Source organism: Bubalus kerabau, chromosome 8, assembly GCF_029407905.1.
Source record: "Bubalus kerabau isolate K-KA32 ecotype Philippines breed swamp buffalo chromosome 8, PCC_UOA_SB_1v2, whole genome shotgun sequence".
Lineage (NCBI taxonomy): Eukaryota > Metazoa > Chordata > Mammalia > Artiodactyla > Bovidae > Bubalus > Bubalus kerabau.
Window position 1 is genome coordinate 26,446,827 of NC_073631.1, and position 24,167 is coordinate 26,470,993.

The 24,167-nt window shown below is 36.3% G+C and overlaps 1 protein-coding gene across 1 annotated transcript in view; it reads right to left on the reverse strand.

Moving 5' to 3' along the window:
* Nucleotides 1-593: 593 nt before the first annotated feature.
* Nucleotides 594-24,167, reverse strand: part of AGMO (alkylglycerol monooxygenase) — a 392,936-nt gene continuing 369,362 nt past the window's right edge. The window contains exon 13 of the mRNA XM_055589894.1: nt 594-1,322. Coding sequence (XP_055445869.1) covers nt 1,248-1,322 — 75 coding nt within the window. The 3' untranslated portion in view covers nt 594-1,247. The remainder of the gene's footprint in view (nt 1,323-24,167) is intronic.

Genomic DNA, 24,167 nt, shown 5'->3' on the forward strand with positions numbered 1-24,167 from the left:
ACCAGGGAAGCCCCATATATACACTATCATGTGTAAAACAGATAGCTGGTGGGAGGCTGCTGTATAACACAGGGGGCCCAGCCTGGCAATCTGTAAGGACCTAAATGGGTGGGATGAGGAATGTGGGAGCGAGTTTCAAGAGAGAGGCGGTACACACATACTTAACAGTTGTTTTGCATTGCTGTACAGGGCTTCCCTGGTGGCTCAGAGGTTAAAGCATCTGACTCCAATGCAGGAGACCCAGGTTCGATCCCTGGGTCGGGAAGATCCCCTGGAGAAGGAAATGGTAACCCAACTCCAGTACTCTTGCCTAGAGAATCCCATGGACGGAGAAGCCTGGTAAGCTACAGTCCATGGGGTCTCAAAGAGTCAGACATGACTGAGCGACTTCACCTTCACAGCAAAACCAATACAACTTTGTAAAGAAATTATCCTTCAATATAAAAAAAGATTAAACAACAACAACAAAAAATCTAAGAAATACTAGAAGAGGGAAAGTTGGTGAACCATTTCCTGTCAGCTCCATCCTAAAGAAACACATAGCAGATTTTTACAATTCCCATGAAAAATGTACACAGAATACCTGGGGTAATTTTATTTAAAGAGTATTATTAACATGATTGTGAGACAACTAAAAATAATGCAGAAATACTCCACACCCCTCAATTTGACAGAATTGGCCAAACATATTAGACATACGCATCACAAATAATCTGTTGAATAAATGAATTCTGACAAATCCTGTTCATTTTCATTTTAGTGATGTCATTTTGTGTAACGTTACTCCTTACGTTATATGGCTTTCAAAGGTAAACCTAGCCTTAGGCAGACAACTCATGTAATACATTTTTATGACAACAAATATGTTTCCAAGCACAATTTTAGCAGACAGCAAGTGAAAAATTGTCAAACCAATGAAAATAAAATCTTCATTCTTTCAGCTGTTTTGAAGTTTTATTACTTCTTCTCATACTCATTGGCTTAGATGTTACCAGTGTACATAATATCATTCTATTTGACATCATTTTCTTTCCACCCTAGGAATAAAGTAAGTGCAGCTGACTTTAATTTTAATAGAGAATGATAAATGTGAAAAGGAAGCAAGAGTATATAGATGTTATCTACCTTTCATTAGAAAAACTGTTCACACAATCATTATATAAGATAATTATATTTCCATAGAGAGTAGTAACATATTACAATTGTGGACAAATAATTAAAACAAGAGAATTGTATACAAACGTAAGTTATCTCCAAGGGTCTGAAACAAGTTGCTTCACACTCCTTACTCCCCAGAATGCAATGCAGATGGAAAAAAATATCTGAAGAAATAAAACACAGAGAGGAAGAACAATTAAAATGGATTCAACACTTCAGTTCAACTGAGTTAGAAATACTTCTCTAGGGGAAAGTGAATAAACGTATTTTAAGCAATTAAATTATTCAAATTTAACCTAGCAGTTGTTCAGTAATAGAATTTAGCCAATCCAGCTTAAAACACACTATATGAAGAGTAGGATTAAAAAGCTTTGTTTCTGCGGCTTAAAAAAAAAATACTGTCACAGATCTGGGTCATTTCTAGGGATAAGGCTATAAATTAGTGAATGAAACAGAACTGTCTTCTGGCACTTGGAAGATGTCTTCTGGCATTTGCAACATGCAACATACTGCATGTTGTTTGTATTGTACTAAATAACCTCATTATTTATATAGTTTAAGAAGCCTTTGGAAAAGGAGAAATAAAAATGTTATTAAGGAATCATTCCTCTCTGAGGCAATGTGACCTAGCATATCATGAACTTCACCCAATATGTATTAAATTTTAAAGACTGCTGACTTAACTTCTTAGTCTCTTGATCTTACCAGATATAAAACTGTAACTGCAAAATTCTCTTTAAAATTTAAGAAATTGCTGAATCATGATAGGCAGCCATAAGAGTTCACTGAGTTTATTCCTTTTGCTTTCAAGTGACACCACATAGTCCCAATAAATCATCAAAATTTAGCCAAATAAAATTGTTGAGTTCTTATAGTCATAACAAGAATAATTCAGCCATCCTCAGTAAGAGTTCACAGGTTGCGGAATTCCTCACTGTGTGTCATCTAAATGCCATAGTGACCCAAACACACACCTCTTTGACTCTTCTTGAGTTAACATCTAGGCACTAGTCATAGTCGTACACCTAGGAGGTTCCCAAAGTCAACCTTTCCCTTTATCTATGCATTAAATTAAGCTATATGATTACTTTCACGATCCCCATTTTAGGTGTTATTAGAGTGATGATGAAAAATGCTCAAACAGCTGAGGACATGTGGATAGCTGTGAAAGTTTCTCAATATTTTCTTTTATTGTGCAATCTTCTTCAAAAGATTAAAACAGGACCATGTGCCTCTTCCCTGAAAGATCACTATTACTGAGAGATCCAGTAAAATGTATACAAAGAAACATGTGTAAGTAAAAAGATGAAGGCATGGGAACAGTTTTGGGGTGACAGACTAAAATGAAGCCAAAGCCGTTGGCTGAAGCCAGTCATGCAGTCACAGAAAATACCTCGAACTACTGTGATTTTGCTATTAAAGCCTGGATATGAAAATAACAAGACCTTCTTAAACCTGGATATTTAGATTAGATGGATAATTAGATTATGGGTTGTTCAGTTTCATATGAACCTTCTTTTTCTACAGAACCATTATCCTTCATATTAACTAATGTGATAGTTTTATTCAAATCCATGTATTACTTCCAGCCTATAACATCGACAGTATAAAAAAAAGTAGCAAGAATAAAATAAAACGTTATATTGAGGCAGGAGTTAAGAATAACATTAACATTCTGGAGTTGCCTCAGAAATCAAATACAGTTTATTTAAAGGCTGGTTTTGATTTTGTTTCTTTTGACTGTGATCCAAGTAAAATGACCTCATGGGATTTCTCATGGTGGTACCAAGCAAAGAAAAGGAAGTATTTGTGAAAGGTAGTAGACTGCACAGTGAATTACATTTATATATGAATATGGGTTACTGCTGACAGAGGGATAGCTGAGAAGACAGTTTTCAAATGGAACAGAGGTGATAAATCTATGATATCAGTGTAAATAGTTTAATTTAGGTCCCTAATATTAATTGAGCAACTTGTGCTGTGCAACGCACTTGGATCTGAAATTTATTTGGCAGTAAAAGTTTTTATTGGTTTTGAATCTAATGCCTAGGGTCACATGGATTATTTCATTGGTTGAAGTCTAGGGAGTATGATTTCAGTGAAATCTGTAAAACTGTATGTACAATTTTGTGAGTCTGTCATAATTCTTCTCATCCCTACTCTCTACCTACTAGATGATCTGTACTTTCATCTTGGGTCTCTTAAATGTTAAGAACTTCTGATCTAACAAGAGAATAAAAAAGATTATAATTTAGTATATGCTTTTGCTGTTAATTCACTACTTCTCAACTGTATCTTTCTACTTTTGAAACTATAATTCCAGTCCTACTTTCTTAAGGATCTGTTCCTAACTGAAACACAGGGATCTTGTCTTTTCCAATTAACCAAAGTGCTTTTAGGGCTTTCCTGGTGGCTCAGATGGTAAAGAATCTGCTTGTAATGAGGGAGACCTGGGTTCGATCCCTGGGTTGGGAAGATCTCCTGGAGAAGAGAATGCCAACCCACTCCAGTATTCTTGTCTGGAGAATTCCATGGACAGAGGAGCTTGGCAGGCTACAGTCCAAGGGGTCACAAAGAGTTGGATACAATTGAGCTTCTTACCAAAAAATGCAATGTTGCACAGTTTGTGGTTTTGTTTTCTGTTTTTGGTTTCCTATTTTTTTCAGGCCCCTATGTGTTACCCCTCCAAATAGATGGAGAAGAAAAGCTAATGAAGAAAAGAGATCAGATTCACATTCAAGATGAATGTGCAATGAGACCCTTGCTTAGGCTGGGCACTGTCTTAGGTGCTTTTTACTAGATTATAATGTTTTATTTTCATGGCAAACTTGGAGAATTAGCAAACAGTTTGTTGGTGAGCAATGGGAACTCATAATTTATGTGTTTTACCAAGGAGTAAATATTAAATATCAGAACTGGCATGATGTTTTTTGTTTACTTAATGACCTCCAGAAAATCAAACTACACATCCTGGAAAATTAGTTCAGTGAATGTGTACATCAATAATGAATTCATTTTCTCTTTTAGTAATCACCTATATTTTTTGCCAGTAACTACTAGATTGCTAAGACCTTTTCACAATCAATATTTTAAGCATAAAGTGGATTTTTTTTATATATAATGAAATGCAAATTGGCACAGGATCATAGAAAGTAAACACAATGAATAGGACCTTCTCAAAATATTTATGACTGAAATAGACACCCTGTTTTACTAGAAAATAGTTAAGTAAGAAAACACTGATTTGCTTTTATATTTTTCAGTGTGTTTATATATATAATAGATATAAACATGTATTTCATATATAATTTTAACATGGAAAATTACTTAACATAGACTCAGTATGATCACTTGATTACTACAGTCATTTCATTTAAAATTTTCCCTCATCCAACCTTTCTCTCAATTTTTGTATTAGGCTGTTCCTTTTAGTTCTCCATATTTGATCAGGTTAAATGTGTCATTCAAGTTTAAATATTCATTAAAATATTTCTCAATCAACAATTTGTACAATGAAGGCAGGAGAACCACTACTTAGGCTAATGTAAGAGTAAATGGCAACCATAGCATTTTTTTTTTTTTTTTACAATATTCTTCCTTAATCTCTAGATATGATGTTTCCGGATACATAAACAAACTCAATGAACACTTATTTTACTCTAGGTCTGGGCAAGTCCCATGATTTTAACAGCTGGATTCAAAATATGAAACAGAGGAAGTTCACTCTTGGTGTCAAGCCCTCCCCATGTAACACATCATTAGTGGCCCTTGTCTTCAGGCTATTTCCTTGACTTCCCAGAGCCCTGGACTCTGATGCTTGAACTTTGGCCTGTACAGATGCTCTCCACGTTTTCTCCACCCCTTTCCCCAAAGTTCATCATCTGGCAGGTGCCTAATCTGAGCCATTAATCTATAATAAAATGTCAGTGGGAACTGACATGTCATTGTGCTCCTCCCTGTTAGATAGAGACCTTATTAAAAATGGAGCAAATTTGGCATCTAATCTTTTTAAACTTTTAAAAATTGAAATACGGTTAATTTACAATGTTGTGCTAATTTCAGGTACACAGCAAAGTGATTCAGTAATACATATATATATATATCTTCTTTTTCAGATTCTTTTCCATTATAGGTTATTATAAGATACTGAGTATAGTTCCCTGCGCTATATAGTTGGTCATTGTTGGTTATCTATTTTATATTCTGTAGTGTGTATATGTTAATCTTAAACTCCTAATTTATCTCTCATCCCTCCCCCTCTATCCTCTTTGGTAACCATACATTTGTTTTCTATGTCTGTGAGTCTATTTCTGTTTCATAAATAAGTTCATTTGTGTTTTATTTTTAGATTCCACATATAAGTGATATCATATAATAATATTTGTCTTACTTCCTTTAATAAGGTAATCTTTAGGTTCATCTATGTTGCAGCAAATAGTATGATTTCACTTTTTTATGGCAGAGTAATATTCTATTGCCTTCAAACTGTGGTACTGGAGAAGACTTCCAAGCCCCTTGGACAGCAAGGAGATCAAACTAGTCAATCTTAAGGGAAATCAACCCTGAATATTCATTGGAAGGACTGATGATGAAGCTGAAGCTCCAGTACTTTGGTCATCTGATACGAACAGCTGACTCACTGGAAAGGTCCCTGATGCTGGGAAAGACTGAACGCAGGAGAAGAGGTGTCAGCGCATGGGATGGCTGGATGCCATCACCGATGCAATGGACATGAACTTGAGCAAATTTTTGCAGATGGTTAGTGCCAGGGAGGCCTGGCTTGCCGCAGTCCATGGAGTCACAAAGAGTTGGACACAACTGGGCGACTAAACAACAACAATATTCTATTGTATATATGTACCTCATCTTCCTTATCCATCAAGCTGTCAATGGAAATTTAGGTTGCTTCTGTATCTTGGCTACTGTAAACAGTGCTCCTGAAAATTGGCATGTATGTATCTTTTTGAATTATGGTTTTCTCTATGCTATGCTATGCTAAGTCACTTCAGCCGTGTCCGACTCTGTGTGACCCCATAGACAGCAGCCCACCAGGCTCCCCCATCCCTGGGATTCTACAGGCAAGAACACTGGAGTGGGTTGCCATTTCCTTCTCCAATGCATGAAAGTGAAAAGTGAAAGTGAAGTTGCTCAGTCATGTCCGACCCTCAGAGACCCCATGGACTGCAGCCTAACAGGCTCCTCCGTCCATGGGATTTTCCAAGCAAGAGTACTGGAGTGGGGTGCCATTTCCTTCTCCGATGGTTTTCTCTAGATATATGCAAAGAGTGGGACTGCAGGATCATATGGTAATACTATTTTTAGTTTTATAAAGGTACCTCCATACTGTTCTTCATAGTGGCTGCACCAACTTACCTTCTCACCAACTGTGTATATAAGGAAATTGTTAGTTGCTCAGTCATTTCCAATGCTTTCCAATCCCATGGACTGTAGCCTACCAGTCTCCTCTGCCCATGGAATTCTCTAGGCAAGAATACTGCAGTGGGTTGCCATTCCCTTCTCCAGGAAATCTTCCCAATCCAGGAATCAAACCCAGGCAGATTCTTTACTGTCTGAGCCACCAGGGAAACCCAACAGTGAAGAAGGGTTCCTTTTTATCCACACCCTCTCCAACATCTACTATTTGTAGATATTTTAATGATAGCCATTCTCACTGGTGTAAAGTGATACCTCATTTTTGTTTTGATTTGTATTTTTCTAATAATTAGATATGTTGAGCATCTTTTCATGTGCTTGTTGTCTATCAGTTTGCATTCTTTGGAAAAATGTCTGTTTAGGCCTTCTGTCCATTTTTTTTTTTTTTTTTTTGGTATTAAGCTATATGAGCTGTTTGTGTATTTTTTGAAATTAATCCCTTATCAGTAGCATTGTTTGTAAATATTTTCTTCCACTCCATATGCCATCTCTTCATTTTGTTTATAGACTAAATTTGCTGTGCAAAAGCTTTAAGTTTAATTAGGTCCCATTTATTTACTTTTGTTTTTATTTCTATTACTCTAGGGGATGGATCCTCCCAAAAATACTCCTGCAATTTATGTCAAAGAGTGTACTGCCTGTTTTCTCTAGGAGTTTTATAGTATCCAGTCTTACATGTATGTCTTTAATCCATTTTGAGTTTATTTTTATATAGGTGTAAAGGTATGTTCTAATTTTGTTATCTTACAAGTAGCTGCCCAGTTTTCCTAGCACCACTTTTTGAAGAGACAGTCTTTTCTCCATTGTATATTCTTGCTTCCTTTGTCATAGATTAATTGATCAGAAGTGCCTGGGTTTATTTCTGGGCTTTCTATCTTGTTCCATTAATCTATATGTCTATTTGGGTCATATATGTTTGGCCATATATAATTAATGGGTCTAGATTAACCCATTAATCTATATGTCTGTTTTTGAGCAAGTACCATACTGCTTTGATGACTGTAGCTTTGTAGTATGGTCTGAAATCTATATGGGATAATCTTTGTCAAATCTGCATGGAGCAAGTTTATAGGTGTTATTTTTTTCCAACAACAATTGTTCACTTCCTATCTCTGTATCACATTTTGGTAATTCTCACAAATTTCACACTCATTATTGTTGTATTTGTTGCAGTGATCTGTGGTCTTTGATGGTACTCCTATAACTCACTAAAGGTTTAGGTTATGGTTAGCATTTTTACCAATAAAGCATTTTTAATTAAGGTATGTAAAATTGTTAAAGACATGATTGAACTATACACTTAAGAGACTATAGTGTAAACATAATTTATATGCAGTGGGAAACCAAAGAAATTGTGTAACTCATTTAGTGCAGTATTCCTTTACTATGCTGTTCTGGAACCAAATCTTTAATATCTCCAAAGTATGATTGTACTTCACTGTGTACATTTTCAGCCAAATTTAGACTTCCATGTTGCTTTCCTAAAATTCTTCTGGAATGAATGTGCCTATTTAGTATCACTAACAAATCACACCCTACCTATAGAGTGAAGAGTATATTTTTATTTACAAATTCTTTGTCTGATATTGGTGAAGTCCATAAGATACAAGGTAACTGGCTATTTAACACAAGGGTAACAACCACAACAGCAGCATTTTTTTTAAGGGAAACACATTAAATATACAGAAGTTTTATTTGAATTATTTTCAAATAATTATTGAATTATTTGAAGAAAAATAAAACCAATTCTTTGTTAAGTATACTTTTGAACAATATATATTTTTTAAAGATGACTACTGTCTACTATATAGATAGGAATTTAAAATCAGACCTGAATCGATAAAAAAAATCTCTATTTCCTATTAATGCAAGAGAATAAATAAACACAAACAGAACTAGAATAGAAAGTGAAGCCACATGTATTGAAGGTCCTTCTGAAATGAAAACATTTGAATATTGTTGTTGTTGGTTAGTCACTAAGTTGTATATGACTCTTTGCCACCCCATGGATGTAGTCTGCCAGGCTCCTCTGTCCATGGGATTTCCCAGGCAAGAATACTGGAGTAGGTTAGCATTTCCTTCTCCAGGGGATCTTCCTGACCCAGGGATGAAAACCTGGTCTCCTGTTTAGCAGGCATATTCTTTACTACTGAGCTGCCTGCAAAGCCCTAAAATATATTAGATAACAATATTTTTTTTCCCCTAGAATTTTTCAAGAACACAATTTGACAAATTCCAACTCAAAAGAAGTTGAGAACTATTGATTTTACTTCCAGTATATCCTATGTATGAACAAAATACTGAGTCATATGTAGACAAACAAAAGGCTTAAGAGAAATATTTCTAGACACTGCACCTTTTACTTGGAAGTCTTGTGTTCTCTGTTTTTATTTCTGTACCCTATGTAAGGGAAAGTATAATCACAGCTATGTTTAATATAAAGTCTTATAAAGATTCATTACTATTTAGACACTAAATCAAATAGTATAATTTTACATTTGCTAAAAAGTATATATTAATGTTACTAATTAAAGAACAATATGAAAAGAAAATTCTTGTGAATGCCTATGTACTAACAGTGGCTTATTTGAAAAGAATATATGTTTTCCTCAATCATTAAATATTTTCTGAAATTAATGTTTAAACAACAGAATACAATAAACATACCACAATCATGTTTTTAAAAAGAAAACACAAAATAAACAAAGTTTTAAAATAATTCAGCTGAACTCCAAAACCAGAAAAATCAGGTATTTTATTATTTTTCTACTCAGTGCGGGGCAAAGATCCATGACAAAAAAAGAACTAAGTTAATTTAGACAACAAATGCAGAAGCTTTATTACAACCATTTCTTCAGTTCCCCAGAGATAACTAACTCCTATTGCATACAATAATTTATTCACTTCTTAAATCTAAATTGCTCAAGAACATGTTTTTCCTTTTCAGCAGTACTCCTATAGAATATCCTATTGTTTACTCAGACCACCTTGGAGATATCACAGTGACATTTGAAAGCCATAATATTAGTAAAAAGATTAGAGATCACTTCAGTTCAGTTCAGTTTAGTCACTCAGTTGTGTCCGACTCTTTGCAACTCCATGAATCGCTGCACACCAGGCCTCCCTGTCCATCACCAACTCCCAGAGTTCACCCAAACTCATGTGCATTGAGTCGGTGATGCCATCCAGCCATCTCATCCTCTGTCGTCCCCTTCTCCTCCTGCCCCCAGTCCCTCCCAACATCAGGGTCTTTTCCAATGAGTCAACTCTTCGCATGAGGTGGCCAAAGTACTGGAGTTTCAGCTTTAGCATCAGTCCTTCCAATGAACACCCAGGACTGGTCTCCTTTAGGATGGACTGGCTGGATCTCCTTACAGTCCAAGGGACTCTCAAGAGTCTTCTCCAGCACCACAGTTCAAAAGCATCAATTCTTTGATGTTCAGCTTTCTTCACAGTCCAACTCTCACATCCATACATGACTACTGGAAAAACCATAGCCTTGACTAGACGGACCTTTGTTGGCAAAGTAATATCTCTGCTTTTGAATATGCTATCTAGGTTGGTCATAACTTTACTGCCAAGGAGTAAGTGTCTTTTAATTTCATGGCTGCAGTCACCATCTGCAGTGATTTTGGAGCCCCCCAAAATAAAGTCTGACACTGTTTCCACTGTTTCCCCATCTATTTGCCATGAAGTGATGGGACCGGATGCCATGATCTTCGTTTTCTGAATGTTGAGCTTTAAGCCAACTTTTTCACTCTCCTCTTTCACTTTCATCAAGTGGGATCCAAAACCTACCTACAATTCAGAGAATATACTGGAAGACAGTTGGCATGAACTAGCTACCGTGTATACAAAACCATCTGGTGGAAGCTGAATAAACCACAATTAGCATAAAGTGAAAATAGATGCTACATTTCTCAAAAACATCTGTGGACTCTTTCCTCTCTGAATTCAAAGTTATGAATAAAGTGTCTTTATAGATATATTATTTTAAATATTTCCAGTATTACCAACCATTCTCTGTGAGTCCAGCCATCTGGTAACATGGACTTTTAAGTCCCTCGTAGCTCAGATGGTAGAGAATCTGCCTACAATGCAGGAGATCCAGGTTTGATCCCTGGGTCAGGAAGATCCCCTGGAGAAGTGAATAGCTACCCACTCCAGTATTCTGGATTTGAGAATTCCATGGACAGAGGAACCTGGCCAGCTGCCTGTCCATGGGGTCACAAAGAGTTGGACATGACTGAGTGACTAACACTTTCACTTTCTTTGATTATTTAGTACATTCTTATCTTTCCTTATATGCAATGATGGATCTTCAATTTACACTGATTTCCTAAATATTTTCTCTAAATTTTCTAAATATTTTAATACGTATACTCTCAATATCCAGGCTTCCTTCTTCTCAGTTTTTTCCAGATTAGTTTTGTTGTTGAAGTTTTTCAAAAGGACAGGTACAAAGAAATACCCAACTTACCAGAAGTAACACATAGAGGAGAATTAGACAACCAAAGTTGATAAGACATGACTTATACTCAAAGTATGATCAGAATGCTTGCCTTGTCAAAACAGAAGCCTCACTTTATATTTTTCTAATTGTCCAATTTCTTAATGATAATGATGAAATTTTAGAAAATTTTCTTGAACTACAGTAAACAATATGGAGACATGAAGACAGAGTTATAATAAGGTCAAATTAATAACAGAAAAGATATCACATGTGAGAATGATTACTCAGATGAATGATGACCATTCTTTTGGGAAAACATCTTAGGAAAGATATATTTTGTGGATACAGTCTTTTTACACTCATAGCCTTCCTCTTACACTTATTATGGAGCTACACATTTAAAAAATTTCTTTATAAATGTGAGAAGGGAAAAAATCAGGACAATGAAAAATGTTAAGGATAGTCTGTTTTGGTTTCTATAAAGTTGAGAATAAAACAAGAGTAGGAAAAATAAAGGAACTCAATGAACATTACCTAGTTTAACTCTGTGCTGAGACATTTTTATGTATTAAAATTAGCAATGGGTAAACCATTAAAAATAACCTGACTCCTTGAACTGTGCACTGACTTCACTTTTTTAAAAAGTATAATCCAATGACTTTAAAAATTACTTACTACTATAATTTTTACTTTTATATTTCTGCAAATAAGTCTAGTTATAACTAGAAATAAAATTTTATTTAGTTTTCCCAAATATCCCTCACATTGGCATAAACTTGTTTGCCTCATACCCAGTAAGTTTTGAAACTGAAGATTCTTGAATAAAATGTTGCTGGATTAATCATGGTCCTTAAGTGTCCTAACAGGACTCTCTGTAATGCTAAAAAAACATGATATTTAATCTAAAATTCAAAGTACCACACCTTTCTAGTGCCTTTTCTGACTACTAAAATGAAAAGCACTTACAGGTCAAAATCAGAGCTTTGCTTCAACAAAAATTATCAAGAAAATCATACAGTCCTAATCCATCAAAATGCCATTTTCCTGGTAAATGAGAATTCCCTGCCATATAACCCTACCACAATAGCACACTGATTCTCAGTGTATCCTACATAGCAGTGCTCCTGGCATGTCTCTGACATAAATCAACACAGAAATAACTTTTAAAACTTGATGTACAAAAATTTGTATCTGGAAGAGAATATATTTACGCCTGCAGAATATCATTCAACACTGCTCATCCAGGACTTTGACCCTACTGTTAAAAAAAAAAAAAGTTCTTTGTACTTGTCTTCTATCTAGGAAACCAAACAAGTCTCTTAAAGAAATGAGATCATTTGTAGGGGGGTGGAGGGTTGGTGGGAAATGCCATGTTTACAGAAATAATAGTGATGTCTGGTTTTAAAAACAGGACAGTATATCTTGGAAGGATATGTTTTGCAAAGATCCTTTTGTATTGTTTTTGCTTGTGTCAAAGGAACGATTAGAGCCCCAGTAAATGGGAACTTCCCAGAGTAGGCTAAATAGAAGGCCAACAGCTCACATATGGCTTGCAGCTTGGGGGAGTTTCTCTCAATGTTCTGCCAGAGATGGGACTGCCCAAATGCTTTCTCGCGTAAGTCCTAAGTCATAAACCGCATCCTCCTAGTCCAGCCATGCCAAAACTGGACCCAAGGGGATACAGAGTCTTGGCTGATGGGAAACAATGACTGCTTCCTAAGGAAGCCACAGCTGCTTTCCTGCGAGACACCCAGATGCCTGAATTTTTCCTTACTTTCCATTTCTGACTACCTGTTCTGGCAACAGTTCCAACAAAGGGTGAGGCAGGCAGCAGGCACCCAGCTGTTTTCAATAAGCCTTGGCAATGTAGGAACTGATTACATAAACACTACAAGCATTCAAAGAGCATATTTTCTAGCTTTTAAGCTATAATAAAAATGGTGTGCGCCTGTACAAAAACCCTACATCTTCTCTGCTCCAAATAGTGATAATGACAACAGCAATGCTGATGATAAGGATAAACTAATAACGGCTTTAATTATGAAAGCAAGGATTATTAAAGGAAACATGATAACATGAGCTGCTGGGAACCAGTTCAAATTATACAGAGAGAATTGGAAAGATGTGAAATTTCCACATTACGGGGTTGGTCAATGTTTCTTTATGAAACAGCAAGGTCAAAATGTGCACTCAATTCACTTGATTTCTTAGTTTTTCCCACAACCCTGAGCAAAAAACAATCAGATGTTGCATTATCACATAGGGTTCTCTTTATTTTACTATTAGGTCCAAAGACCAAGAGAAGATGTTGATTTACATTTTAATTAAGATGAATTTTTCTGGCTTAAAAAGTATAAATATAAATCTACTTCTTGGATTTGACAGTTGAAACCTGAAAGGTTTAAATAACTCACTCATGCCTATAGTTCACATACACAGGCTTATTATTTTTTAATTGTTTTCTATATTTGAAATATTAGATCAAGAATCTATATGAACAATGTAAGAAGTGAATTGGAGTTTCAGTAATCTATATTTCTACATGACTGCTCAATTTCCTGTACAACAAAGTGATAGCCCTGTTCCAAAGAACAGAATTGCATTAAATTTTTTTACCTTACACATTACTCATTTATTCTTACCTCATTAACTCACAAAAATGAATGTTTGGCTAGGCCAATTCTCTTCAATATATCTATTGTTCTAGCCATAATTTTCTTACCTCCAAAATGCACTACATATTCTTTGATATGGATTTTAAATTGGACTCTTTCATAGAACAAATACTACAGAATAAAAACAACAGAGGCAATGTTTTTCAAATTGTTCTAGAAAAAAGTTTTGGACAGAGTGATCAATTGCAAACCCAAAAACAAAGCTACTGACAGGAAATCTGAATATCAAGGATGAATGAGTGGAGGCTAAGAGTGATAAACCACATACACATTGGAATTAACTTGGGACAAAAGTGACCTTAGTCAAACCGGAACTCTGGAAAAAGAATAAGAAGATTGGGTTGTCTCAACACAAATTATTTTACTCCAGAGATTACTTAGAATTTCAGTTTCTGCCTCTATAAAATGGGAAGAATAGTGTCCCTACTTTTCATAAGATTATGGTGAATATTGACTCATTTTCTCTAAATTTTAAAGCTATATAAAGATACAAGATGACTAAAGTATGTTAACTTTTGTGCTAAAAAGATTCAATAAATTAAAAGTAAAACCGAGTGAAAGACAAGGAGATATAAATAATAGGCAGAATTTGGAACATTAGAGATTTTATAAATGCCAGCTCTGTGTCATTGATGGTCATAGTTAAAATGATGCTTTTAAAACTTGCATATAATAACTGCAAGTAGAGTAGGATTTCAGTGGATTTAAGTACAATATAGATTGATCATTGTCTGGAGTATTTCCATTATGTTTCTCATCCTGTAAGAGCATGGAAGTTCTATGTTCCTGATGAATTTTCATAACGCCAACCTTCTGAACTATATCTTTTAATGTCTTAAAGTGTCCTTAATTCTTTATTTAAAAGTATGGAAAAGATAATAACTTTTAATCATCCTCCATCCCACACCTACTGCCAAACTACTGTTTTGATCTCTCATGTTACATTAAATTTCCTTTGCGTAGCTAAAACTGTGTTAAAATAGTTGGCTTTTTATAGAGATGCTACCCAGAGGGATTCTGGGTAATATAATGGAAAATGTTTTTCTGAAAATTCTACAATAAATAAGTAATTCCATAATGGTGGTATTTCTTAAAATACTTATTTTTGAGAAATGTTAAAAGATTATTTATTTAGTGCTAGGTGTGGCATCCGTAAGAAATAATAGCATGAGTCCTAGTTCAAAGGTGAATGTACATATAAAAAAATCACATTGAATCTGTCCCGATTGGGTACTATACAGTTCATGAATATTTATCACACTCTTGTTTTATGCCAGGCATATCACTGCTGACAGAACTCACTGGTGAGCAGTATAGTCCCTGAATTCATACAACTTAGAACTTCATAGTTTTTCATGAACATACTTATTAAAGACTGGTGTATATATGTGTATATATATATATCCATATCCCTGGAGGAGAAAATGTTAACCCACTCCAGTGTTCTTGCATGGATAATCCCATGGACAGAGGAGCCTGGTACTACGGTCTGTAGGGTCACAAAGAGTTGGACACAATTGACTGGCTGAGCATACATATATATATATATATATATATATATATATATATATATATGGTGTGTGTGTGTGTGTGTGTGTATCAGAGATCAAATTGCTAACATCTGCTGGATCATAGAAAAAGGAAGAGAGTTCCAGAAAAACATCTATTTCTGCTTTATTGACTATGCCAAAGCCTTTGACTGTGTGGATCACAATAAACTGTGGAAAATTCTGAAAGAGATGGGAATACCAGACCACCTGATCTGCCTCTTTAGAAATTTGTATGCAGGTCAGGAAGCAACAGTTAGAACTGGACATGGAACAACAGACTGGTTCCAAATAGGAAAAGGAGTTCGTCAAGGCTGTATATTGTCACCCTGTTTATTTAACTTCTAAGCAGAGTACATCAGGAGAAACGCTGGGCTGGAAGAAACACAAGCTGGAATCAAGATTGCCAGGAGAAATATCAATAACCTCAGATATCAAGATGACACCACCCTTATGGCAGAAAGTGAAGAGGAACTCAAAAGCCTCTTGATGAAAGTGAAGTGGAGAGTGAAAAAGTTGGCCTAAAGCTCAACATTCAGAAAACGAAGATCATGGCATCTGGTCCCATCACTTCATGGGAAATAGATGGGGAAACAGTGGAAACAGTGTCAGACTTTATTTTTCGGGGCTCCAAAATCACTACAGATGGTGACTGCAGCCATGAAATTAAAAGACACTTACTCCTTGGAAGGAAAGTTATGACCAACCTAGATAGCATAGTCAAAAGTAGAGACATTACTTTGCCAACAAAGGTCCGTCTAGTCAAGGCTATGGTTTTTCCTGTGGTCATGTATGGATGTGAGAGTTGGACTGTGAAGAAGGCTGAGCACCGAAGAATTGATGCTTTTGAACTGTGGTGTTGGAGAAGACTCTTGAGAGTCCCTTGGACTGCAAGGAGATCCAACCAGTCCATTCTGAAGGATATCAGCCCTGGGATTTCTTTGGAGGGAATGATGCTGAAGCTGAAACTCCAGTACTTTGGCCACCTCATGCGAAGAGTTGACTCATTGGAAAAGACTCTGATGCTGGGAGGGATTGGGGGCAGGAGGAGAAGGGGACGACAGAGGATGAGATGGCTGGATGGCATCACTGACTCGATGGACGTGAGTCTGAGTGAACTCCGGGAGTTGGTGATGGACAGGGAGGCCTGGCGTGCTGCGATTCATGGGGTCGCAAAGAGTCGGACATGACTGAGCAACTGATCTGATCTGATGTTATTTATAAATCTTTAGGTCAAATTTTCTTCACAATAATGAAGTTAAATATAAAATAAAAGTGATTTACTAAAGCAAGGTCAATCACAGAGTTATGTTAACTCACTCACTGGACAAGTTTTTTAATGCTGGTATGCCTAAGTAGCTTCACCTGAAGAGTGTGGATAATCTTTCAGAGTTACTGGAGTAATTAAATTAATGTTCAGTTCAGTTCAGTTCAGTCACTCAGTCGTGTCCGACTCTGCGACCCCATGAATCGCAGCACGCCAGGCCTCCCTGTCCATCACCAACTCCCGGAGTTCACTCAGACTCACGTCCATCGAGTCAGTGATGCCATCCAGCCATCTCATCCTCTGTCGTCCCCTTCTCCTCCTGCCCCCAATCCCTCCCAGCATCAGAGTCTTTTCCAATGAGTCAACTCTTCGCATGAGGTGGCCAAAGTACTGGAGTTTCAGCTTCAGCATCATTCCCTCCAAAGAAATCCCAGGGCTGATCTCCTTCAGAATGGACTGGTTGGATCTCCTTGCAGTCCAGGGAATCTCAAGAGTCTTCTCCAACACCACAGTTCAAAAGCATCAATTCTTCGGTGCTCAGCTTTCTTCACAGTCCACCTCTCACATCCATACATGACCACTGGAAAAACCATAGCCTTGAGTAGACGGACCTTTGTTGGCAAAGTAATGTCTCTACTTTTGACTATGCTATCTAGGTTGGTCATAACTTTCCTTCCAAGGAGTAAGTGTCTTTTAATTTCATGGCTGCAGTCACCATCTGCAGTGATTCTGGAGCTCAAAAAATAAAGTCTGACACTGTTTCCACTGTTTCCCCATCTATTTCCCATGAAGTGATGGGACCAGATACCATGATCTTCTTTTTCTGAATGTTGAACTTTAAGCCAACCTTTTCACTCTCCTCTTTCACTTTCATCAAAAGGCTCTTTAGTTCTTCACTTTCTGCCATAAGGGTGGTGTCATCTTGATATCTGAGGTTATTGATATTTCTCCTGGCAATCTTGATTCCAGCTTGTGCTTCTTCCAGCCCAGCGTTTCTCATGATGTACTCTGCATAGAAGTTGACGTACTCCTTTTCCTATTTGGAACCAGTCTGTTGTTCCATGTCCAGTTCTAACTGTTGCTTCCTGACCTGCATATAGGTTTCTCAAGAGGCAGGTCAGGTAGTCTGGTATTACCATTTCTTTCTGAATTTTCCACAGTTAATATAACATTATTACAATGTTTCATATGTGCAAATGCTTCAACAAATGTCAATAGTTTAGTTGATGTTATTGATTTGTTATTGTCACTATTGATGTTTCTGCTGCTGCTCAGCCATGTCTGACTCTTTGCGACACCCTGGCAAGGCTCTTCTGTCCATGGAATATTCCAGGCAAGACTACTAGAGGTGGTTACTGTTTCCTCCTCCAGGGGGTCACTGTTTCCTCCTCCAGGGGGTCTTCCTGACCCAGGGACTGACCTGCATCTCCTGCATTGCAGGCGGATTAGTGTTTTCGAAAGTTTGTTTGAAAATACAGCATAATGGTTATTCCCCCCATTATATTTATCTTTATAATTTTTTACTTAAATCATTATCTGTGTATTCTAAGACATATAAAAACAAAATTTCTTTTCAAAGAAAAGATAAAACTATAAATTATAATTTTTACTTCTTTCATTCCAGTAGATCTTCTTATCCATTCACCTTAGAAAACTCTATCATAAGGATAAAGAGTCTTCAAAGTAGCAAAGTTTGATGCCCTGGGAAAAACAAAGGTTTTTGAGAGCATTGAAACTTGGGTTCTTGTCCTTTCTGTCATAAAATGGTTGAGTCATTTTATTTTCTCAGGATATCTGTTTCTTTAGTTTCTTTTTCTGTTCAATGACAGAGTAAAAATAGAAAATTTCTAACGTCTATTCTTAGTTCTATTATCTGAAAAATAATAGAATTAACCAAGACAATATTATAATGGTAGAAAGTTTCCAGAATAGTTCCCCCAAATATTTAAATTTATAATGAACACAATATTTCTTCATCTTGCCCTAATTTACTGCCACAGTAAGGTAATTGAAATAACAGCAGAAATGACGGGGGGGGGGGGGGGACTTAAAAAAAATCATTCTTTACACATGTGGAATATGTGAATAGACTGGCAAAGAATGGGAAACATGATTCCCAAATCGTGCATTTCTAAATATCAAGATCCCTAAGCTTCTTCCTGGATATAAGCTGACTTTCTGGCACTCTGATGCCTGAAATTTAGAAAGTTAAGACCTGCTATATTCATCTTTGAAAAACTAACTTAGCGGATATCATCAAAAAGGTACAGAGAAGTGGCCGCAGCAGTGATTCTTAGAAAAATTTGCAGAGGCATATACTGAAATAAAAACAAGTAACGGACAACTTTGAAAGCTATTGGCAAATGATGAGTTTTAAGGAATGGGGAGGGAGGAGGGAGGAGGGTTCAGGATGGGGAATGCATGTATACCTGTGGCGGATTCATTTTGATATTTGGCAAAACTAATACAATTATATAAAGTTTAAAAATAAAATAAAATTAAAAAAAAAAGGACAACAGTAATTTCAAAGGTAAAATACTCTGCCTGTTTGTGTGTATAGTCCAAGAAATAACAATCATATTTCAGGAAAGCTGAGGTGGGGGAAGAAATAAAGTTTCACCATTAATGGTGAAGTTAGTAAATGAAGCTTTCAAAACTTTTAGTTTTTACCTAGTCCATAATTCAGGGTCAATTTTTTCTCCAGTGAGAAAGAAAGATGAGAAGGGATAGGGGAAGAGAGATTATTACTTGAATTCGTTAAAACTGATGAATGGATACAGAAATTGTGGTACACATATACAATGGAATCTCAGCTATAAGAAAGAACACATTTAAGTCAGTCCTAATGAGGTGGATAAACCTAGAGTTTATTATAAAGAGTGAAGTAAGTCAGAAAGACAAATATTGTATATTAACACATGCATATAGAATCGAGAAGGATGGTACTGTTGAACATATCTGCAGGGCAGCAATGGAGAAACAGACATAGAGAACAGATTTGTGGAAGGAGAAGGAGAGAGTGGGACAAATTGAGAGAGTAGCATGGAACCATATACATTATTATATGTGAAATAGATAGCAAGTGGAAATTTGCTGTGTGACACAGGGAACTAAACCCAGTGCTCTGACAACCTAGAGGGGTGGGATGGGGTGGGAAGGTTCAGGAGGGAGGGGACATATGTGTACCTGTGCCTAATTCATGTTGATGTATGGCAGAGATCAACACAATATTGTAAAGCAATTATCCTCCAATGAAAAAGAAAAGGAAAAAAAACACCAATATTATAAAAATTCTGGGGGAAATTTATAACCAATATAAGATATTGAATAAAGGAATAAATATACTCTAGTACAGGATGAGTTTTCAGAAAGAATCTTTGTAGCTATAAATGTGTTTATAATTATGCCAAAAGGTATATTTTCTGGATTCTGGGGAAATGTGTTAATAATTTTCATAAATAAGTAAAGGCTAATGGAACCTCTTTGGTTAGCTTCTGAAGTTAGCACATGCAACAAAAGTTGTACAGAGTTTAAAATTACCCTAGAAATTCCCTTAAATTACCCATAGAGTATAATACACATGGTTTTATGTAAACAAACCCTTTATGGTAATTCCTTCACGCACTCAAGTTTGAGAACCCTTGTGTTACTGAAGAGAGTAATCAAAGGAAAGTATGTAGATGTCTGATCATTTAAACCAATCTTGCCTTTTGATTAAGTGGAAAACTTAGCCAGAAAAAAAGAAAAGAAAAGAAAGGACAAGAGGGACGGAAGGAAAAAGGAAGGAAGGAAATGGATAATAAGCTGTAAATTGTTTCTGGTTATGTGTAGTTTATTCCTTTTTAACACTGAATCTCTACTACTCTAGTAATACATGTTACATGAATGTGTTTACTTTTGTGAGGGTCAAACAAATATATTGGAGTTCATCTAGGATTTAGCACTGAATTCCAAATTCTGAGAGCAGCACACATGCACGTATGATGTTACTCATCTTTACCTTGATATGCAGGGGAATATTTAGCTTGACTTCTTTGCCATACAAAATTTTGTTTTAAAATGATGTTTTAACTCGTGGCTCAGATAGTAAAGAATCTGCCTGCAGTGCAAGAGGCCTGGGGGTGATCCCTGGGTCAGGAAGCTCCCTGGAGAAGGGAATGGAAACCCACCCCGGTATTCTTGCCTGGAGTATCCCATGGACAGAGGAGCCTGGTGGGCTACAGTCACAAGGATTTGTACATAACTGAGCAACGAACACTTTAACTGCTCTCAACTGCCCTCAATTTCTACCTGCAGCTTTGACAGCAGTGATCATTTAAGACCTATGCAGGCAGAAGTTTTATTTCAAACGTTCACATGAATAAATCCAATTCAAATTCTGTCACAGTGTGACATGTATCCACTCTGTTATGAGTTAACTGATTTTAGGATGGAATATTATCTTTTTCTTTACCTAATTATGATCGTCTACATTAAACCAGTCTATCACAGAGTATTTAGCATAGGGATTTCCCTTGTTATAAAGCTGGAATTATACAGAGAAACTTTACAGAAGCTCATGATGAGATGACTTCTCGTGACCCTTGAAAACTGCACCAGGATGAATATGGACGGAAGTGCATTATAATTGACTCAATTGTTCTATGTTGTTATCAGTAGAAAACAGGTATATTCAGAAATGTTACTTTGCTTTCTTTTCCCCTTTTTCTCTTTCTTTTTTTCTTTGCTGTGGTGACGTTGAGCTACAAGCTCCCACAGGACCTGAAGTCTCAACACAGCTTGGGTTGCGGACTGGATTTCTCCCACATGAGTTTGGTGGCCGGGTCAGTCAGAATGATATTAGTACATTTAATTTTCAAAACACACAGTGGAACAGATGTGTTTTATAGGGACTGCAAAATGAAGTTCAGAAATAAGGGGCCTGGGTAATGTTCCGGTACAATATGGTAAGAGATCATGGTATGAAACTAATTCCTGCCGATAATCATAACTCGTCTCTGTGAAAACTAGCTTATAATATTTGTGTATAGAACTGTGGAGAATATCAAAGCTACCAAGATTTAAAACAGTGCAGCAGGAGCTCCAGAACTTTATGTAAATTAACCCCACAACATGGAACACATTAACTTGAGGGTTTCAGGAATTTGGAACTCAGAATGCTTGGGATGTGGGTTTAATTGAAACACAGCCTTATGACAATCAGTTTTTCTCTGGAGACGGGATTTTTTTTAAGGTGCATGCAAACGTATAATTGAGCATTGACATATTACATCATAGTGATACATTTTAAACAACCCATATCTGCTTCACAGTATTTATTTCACTAAAATACCACTGGATATTTAAAGATTCCTCCTTTCGAGTCCAACCATCTGAATAAATGAACAGTACACGGAGGTGAGCCAGTCAACTCTCAGATGGGGCCAGGCCTCAAAGACTCACACATACACAAAGCAGTTCTTCTGGAAAAAATGTTTCTGGGTTTTCAACATAAATCAGGGTCAACACATAATACAATCATGCTCTAGTACATTTAGAAGCTGGAAAACAGTCTAACTAGGCCAGTGATGCTTCCAGCAAACCTTCAGGCCAAATAGCAATCAGAGAATTCATGGCTTTGTGCTCAAACCTCATCTCTGTTCAAGTCCATGAAGGGGTTGCCTGTTCTCATAGGGAAATTTTAAAGGGGAGTTAGAAAACTAAACTTTCTCCATGGCTATGATTTTAATGGATTTCTTTTTCTCTTATTCTTTTCCTTTCCTTTTCATTTCTTTTTTTCAAGTGTAGCCACAAATGTACAGATCTACTTGTGAGTAATACTAAATTCCAGCAGTCTTGATTTTCATACCATAACAATTATATTTTTTATGGTAAAGGAATAAGCCAAACCTTCTGAGTGAAATTCTATATGTATTACATATAAATAGGAATAAGATGAGATAAAATATAAAATTTAGTAATTGTAAAAAGTTAGTCTAACAATATAAATTTGGTCAAATTGTACATTGGATTAAGAATACGTCAGATGAAATCAAGTATACCATTGTTTGCGGCTGCTCCATCACTCAGTTGTGTCCGACTCTTTGTGATCCCGTGGACTGTAGCCCACCAGGCTCCCCTGTCCATGGGATTCTCCAGGCAAGAATACAGGAGTGGGTTGCCATTTCCTTCTCCAGGAGATCTTTCTGACCCAGGAATCGAACCCATGTCTCCTGCAGCTCCTACACTGCAGGCAGATACTTTACCACTGAGCCACCAGAGAAGCCCATGATATTGTTTATGTTCTTTTTATATAAAACATAAAACTAAGAGTTACTTATTGCATGGCAGAGTTGGAAGTTCCAGGATCAACACACTAATACACATCTATAGAGCATGCATTACATCCCTAGTACCTACCTAGGAATGCAATGCATGCTCTATAGGTACTAGAACTAAAGTGAGAGTGAAATAAGATAAAACAACATGATCCAACAATCCCACTTCCAGTTATATATCATATCAAAGGAAATGAAATAATTATCTCAGAAAGATATCTGCACTCCCCTGTTCACTGTAGCCTCACAATAGCCAAGATATGGAAATAATCTAAATGCTCATTGACAGAAGAATGGATAAAGAAAATATGATAAATTATTCAGCCAAAAATTTGAGAAACTCCTACTACTTGTGACAACATGTATGGATACATCCTGAAGGTATTACGCTAATTGAAATGTCAGACACAGAAAGACCAATATTGCATGATATCACTTACATGTGGAACCTGAGAAAAAGAAAGGAAGTTGAACTGAAAGAAAAATAGAATAGAAATATGGTTGCCAGTGGTAGGTGGGTCAGAGAATGAATGAACAAGGAGATGTTAGTGAAAGGGTACAAACTCACAGGTATAAGATGAATAAGATCTGAGGATCTAACGTGTAACTTAGTGAAAATAGTTGATAACTATGTAACCATATATACCAAATAACACTGTACTGTATAAACAAAATTGGTTAATAGAGTAGAACTCAACTATCCATGGGGATGGTTGTGGTAATGAATTTGATAGGGGACTTCTCTCACATTGCATACATACAGCAACTCTGTGTGTACACTTTAAATATCTTACAATGTTGTCAATATACCTCAAAATAACTGAAAAAATAAACTAAAATTTTTCGTTTTAAGTTTGGTTAGTGTTAAATCATGGATTTTTTTCATATTTCTGAAAAATTATAGCTTACAAGTATTTTTTAACTAAAAAGAGGGAGCTAATGAGACCCATGATTGTTCAGGATAAGTTCAAAGTAGAAATGATGTTCCTCTGGGCCTGAGCAGTGGACTGGACTCGGGGTGGAGAGAAAGAGAAGTAACACAATTGAAAGGAGGGGTCCATGGTCACCCTTGCTGTAGAGGGAGCTAGCCTCACTCTTCGAATTTATTTGAGAGTGAAAGAAAATTTGGAAAAGAAGTCCTTCTATAGGGGCTTTTCAAAACCAGACTGAAGAATAGATAACTCATTGATTGACTTTGTAGGAGAATACCATTACAGAAGTATGAGGTACATGAGATAAATTGAGTAGGAGATCATTCAAATCAGGAAAATCTGGTAGAATCGTGTGCAGTATGAGAAAGACTGATATAGGTTTATT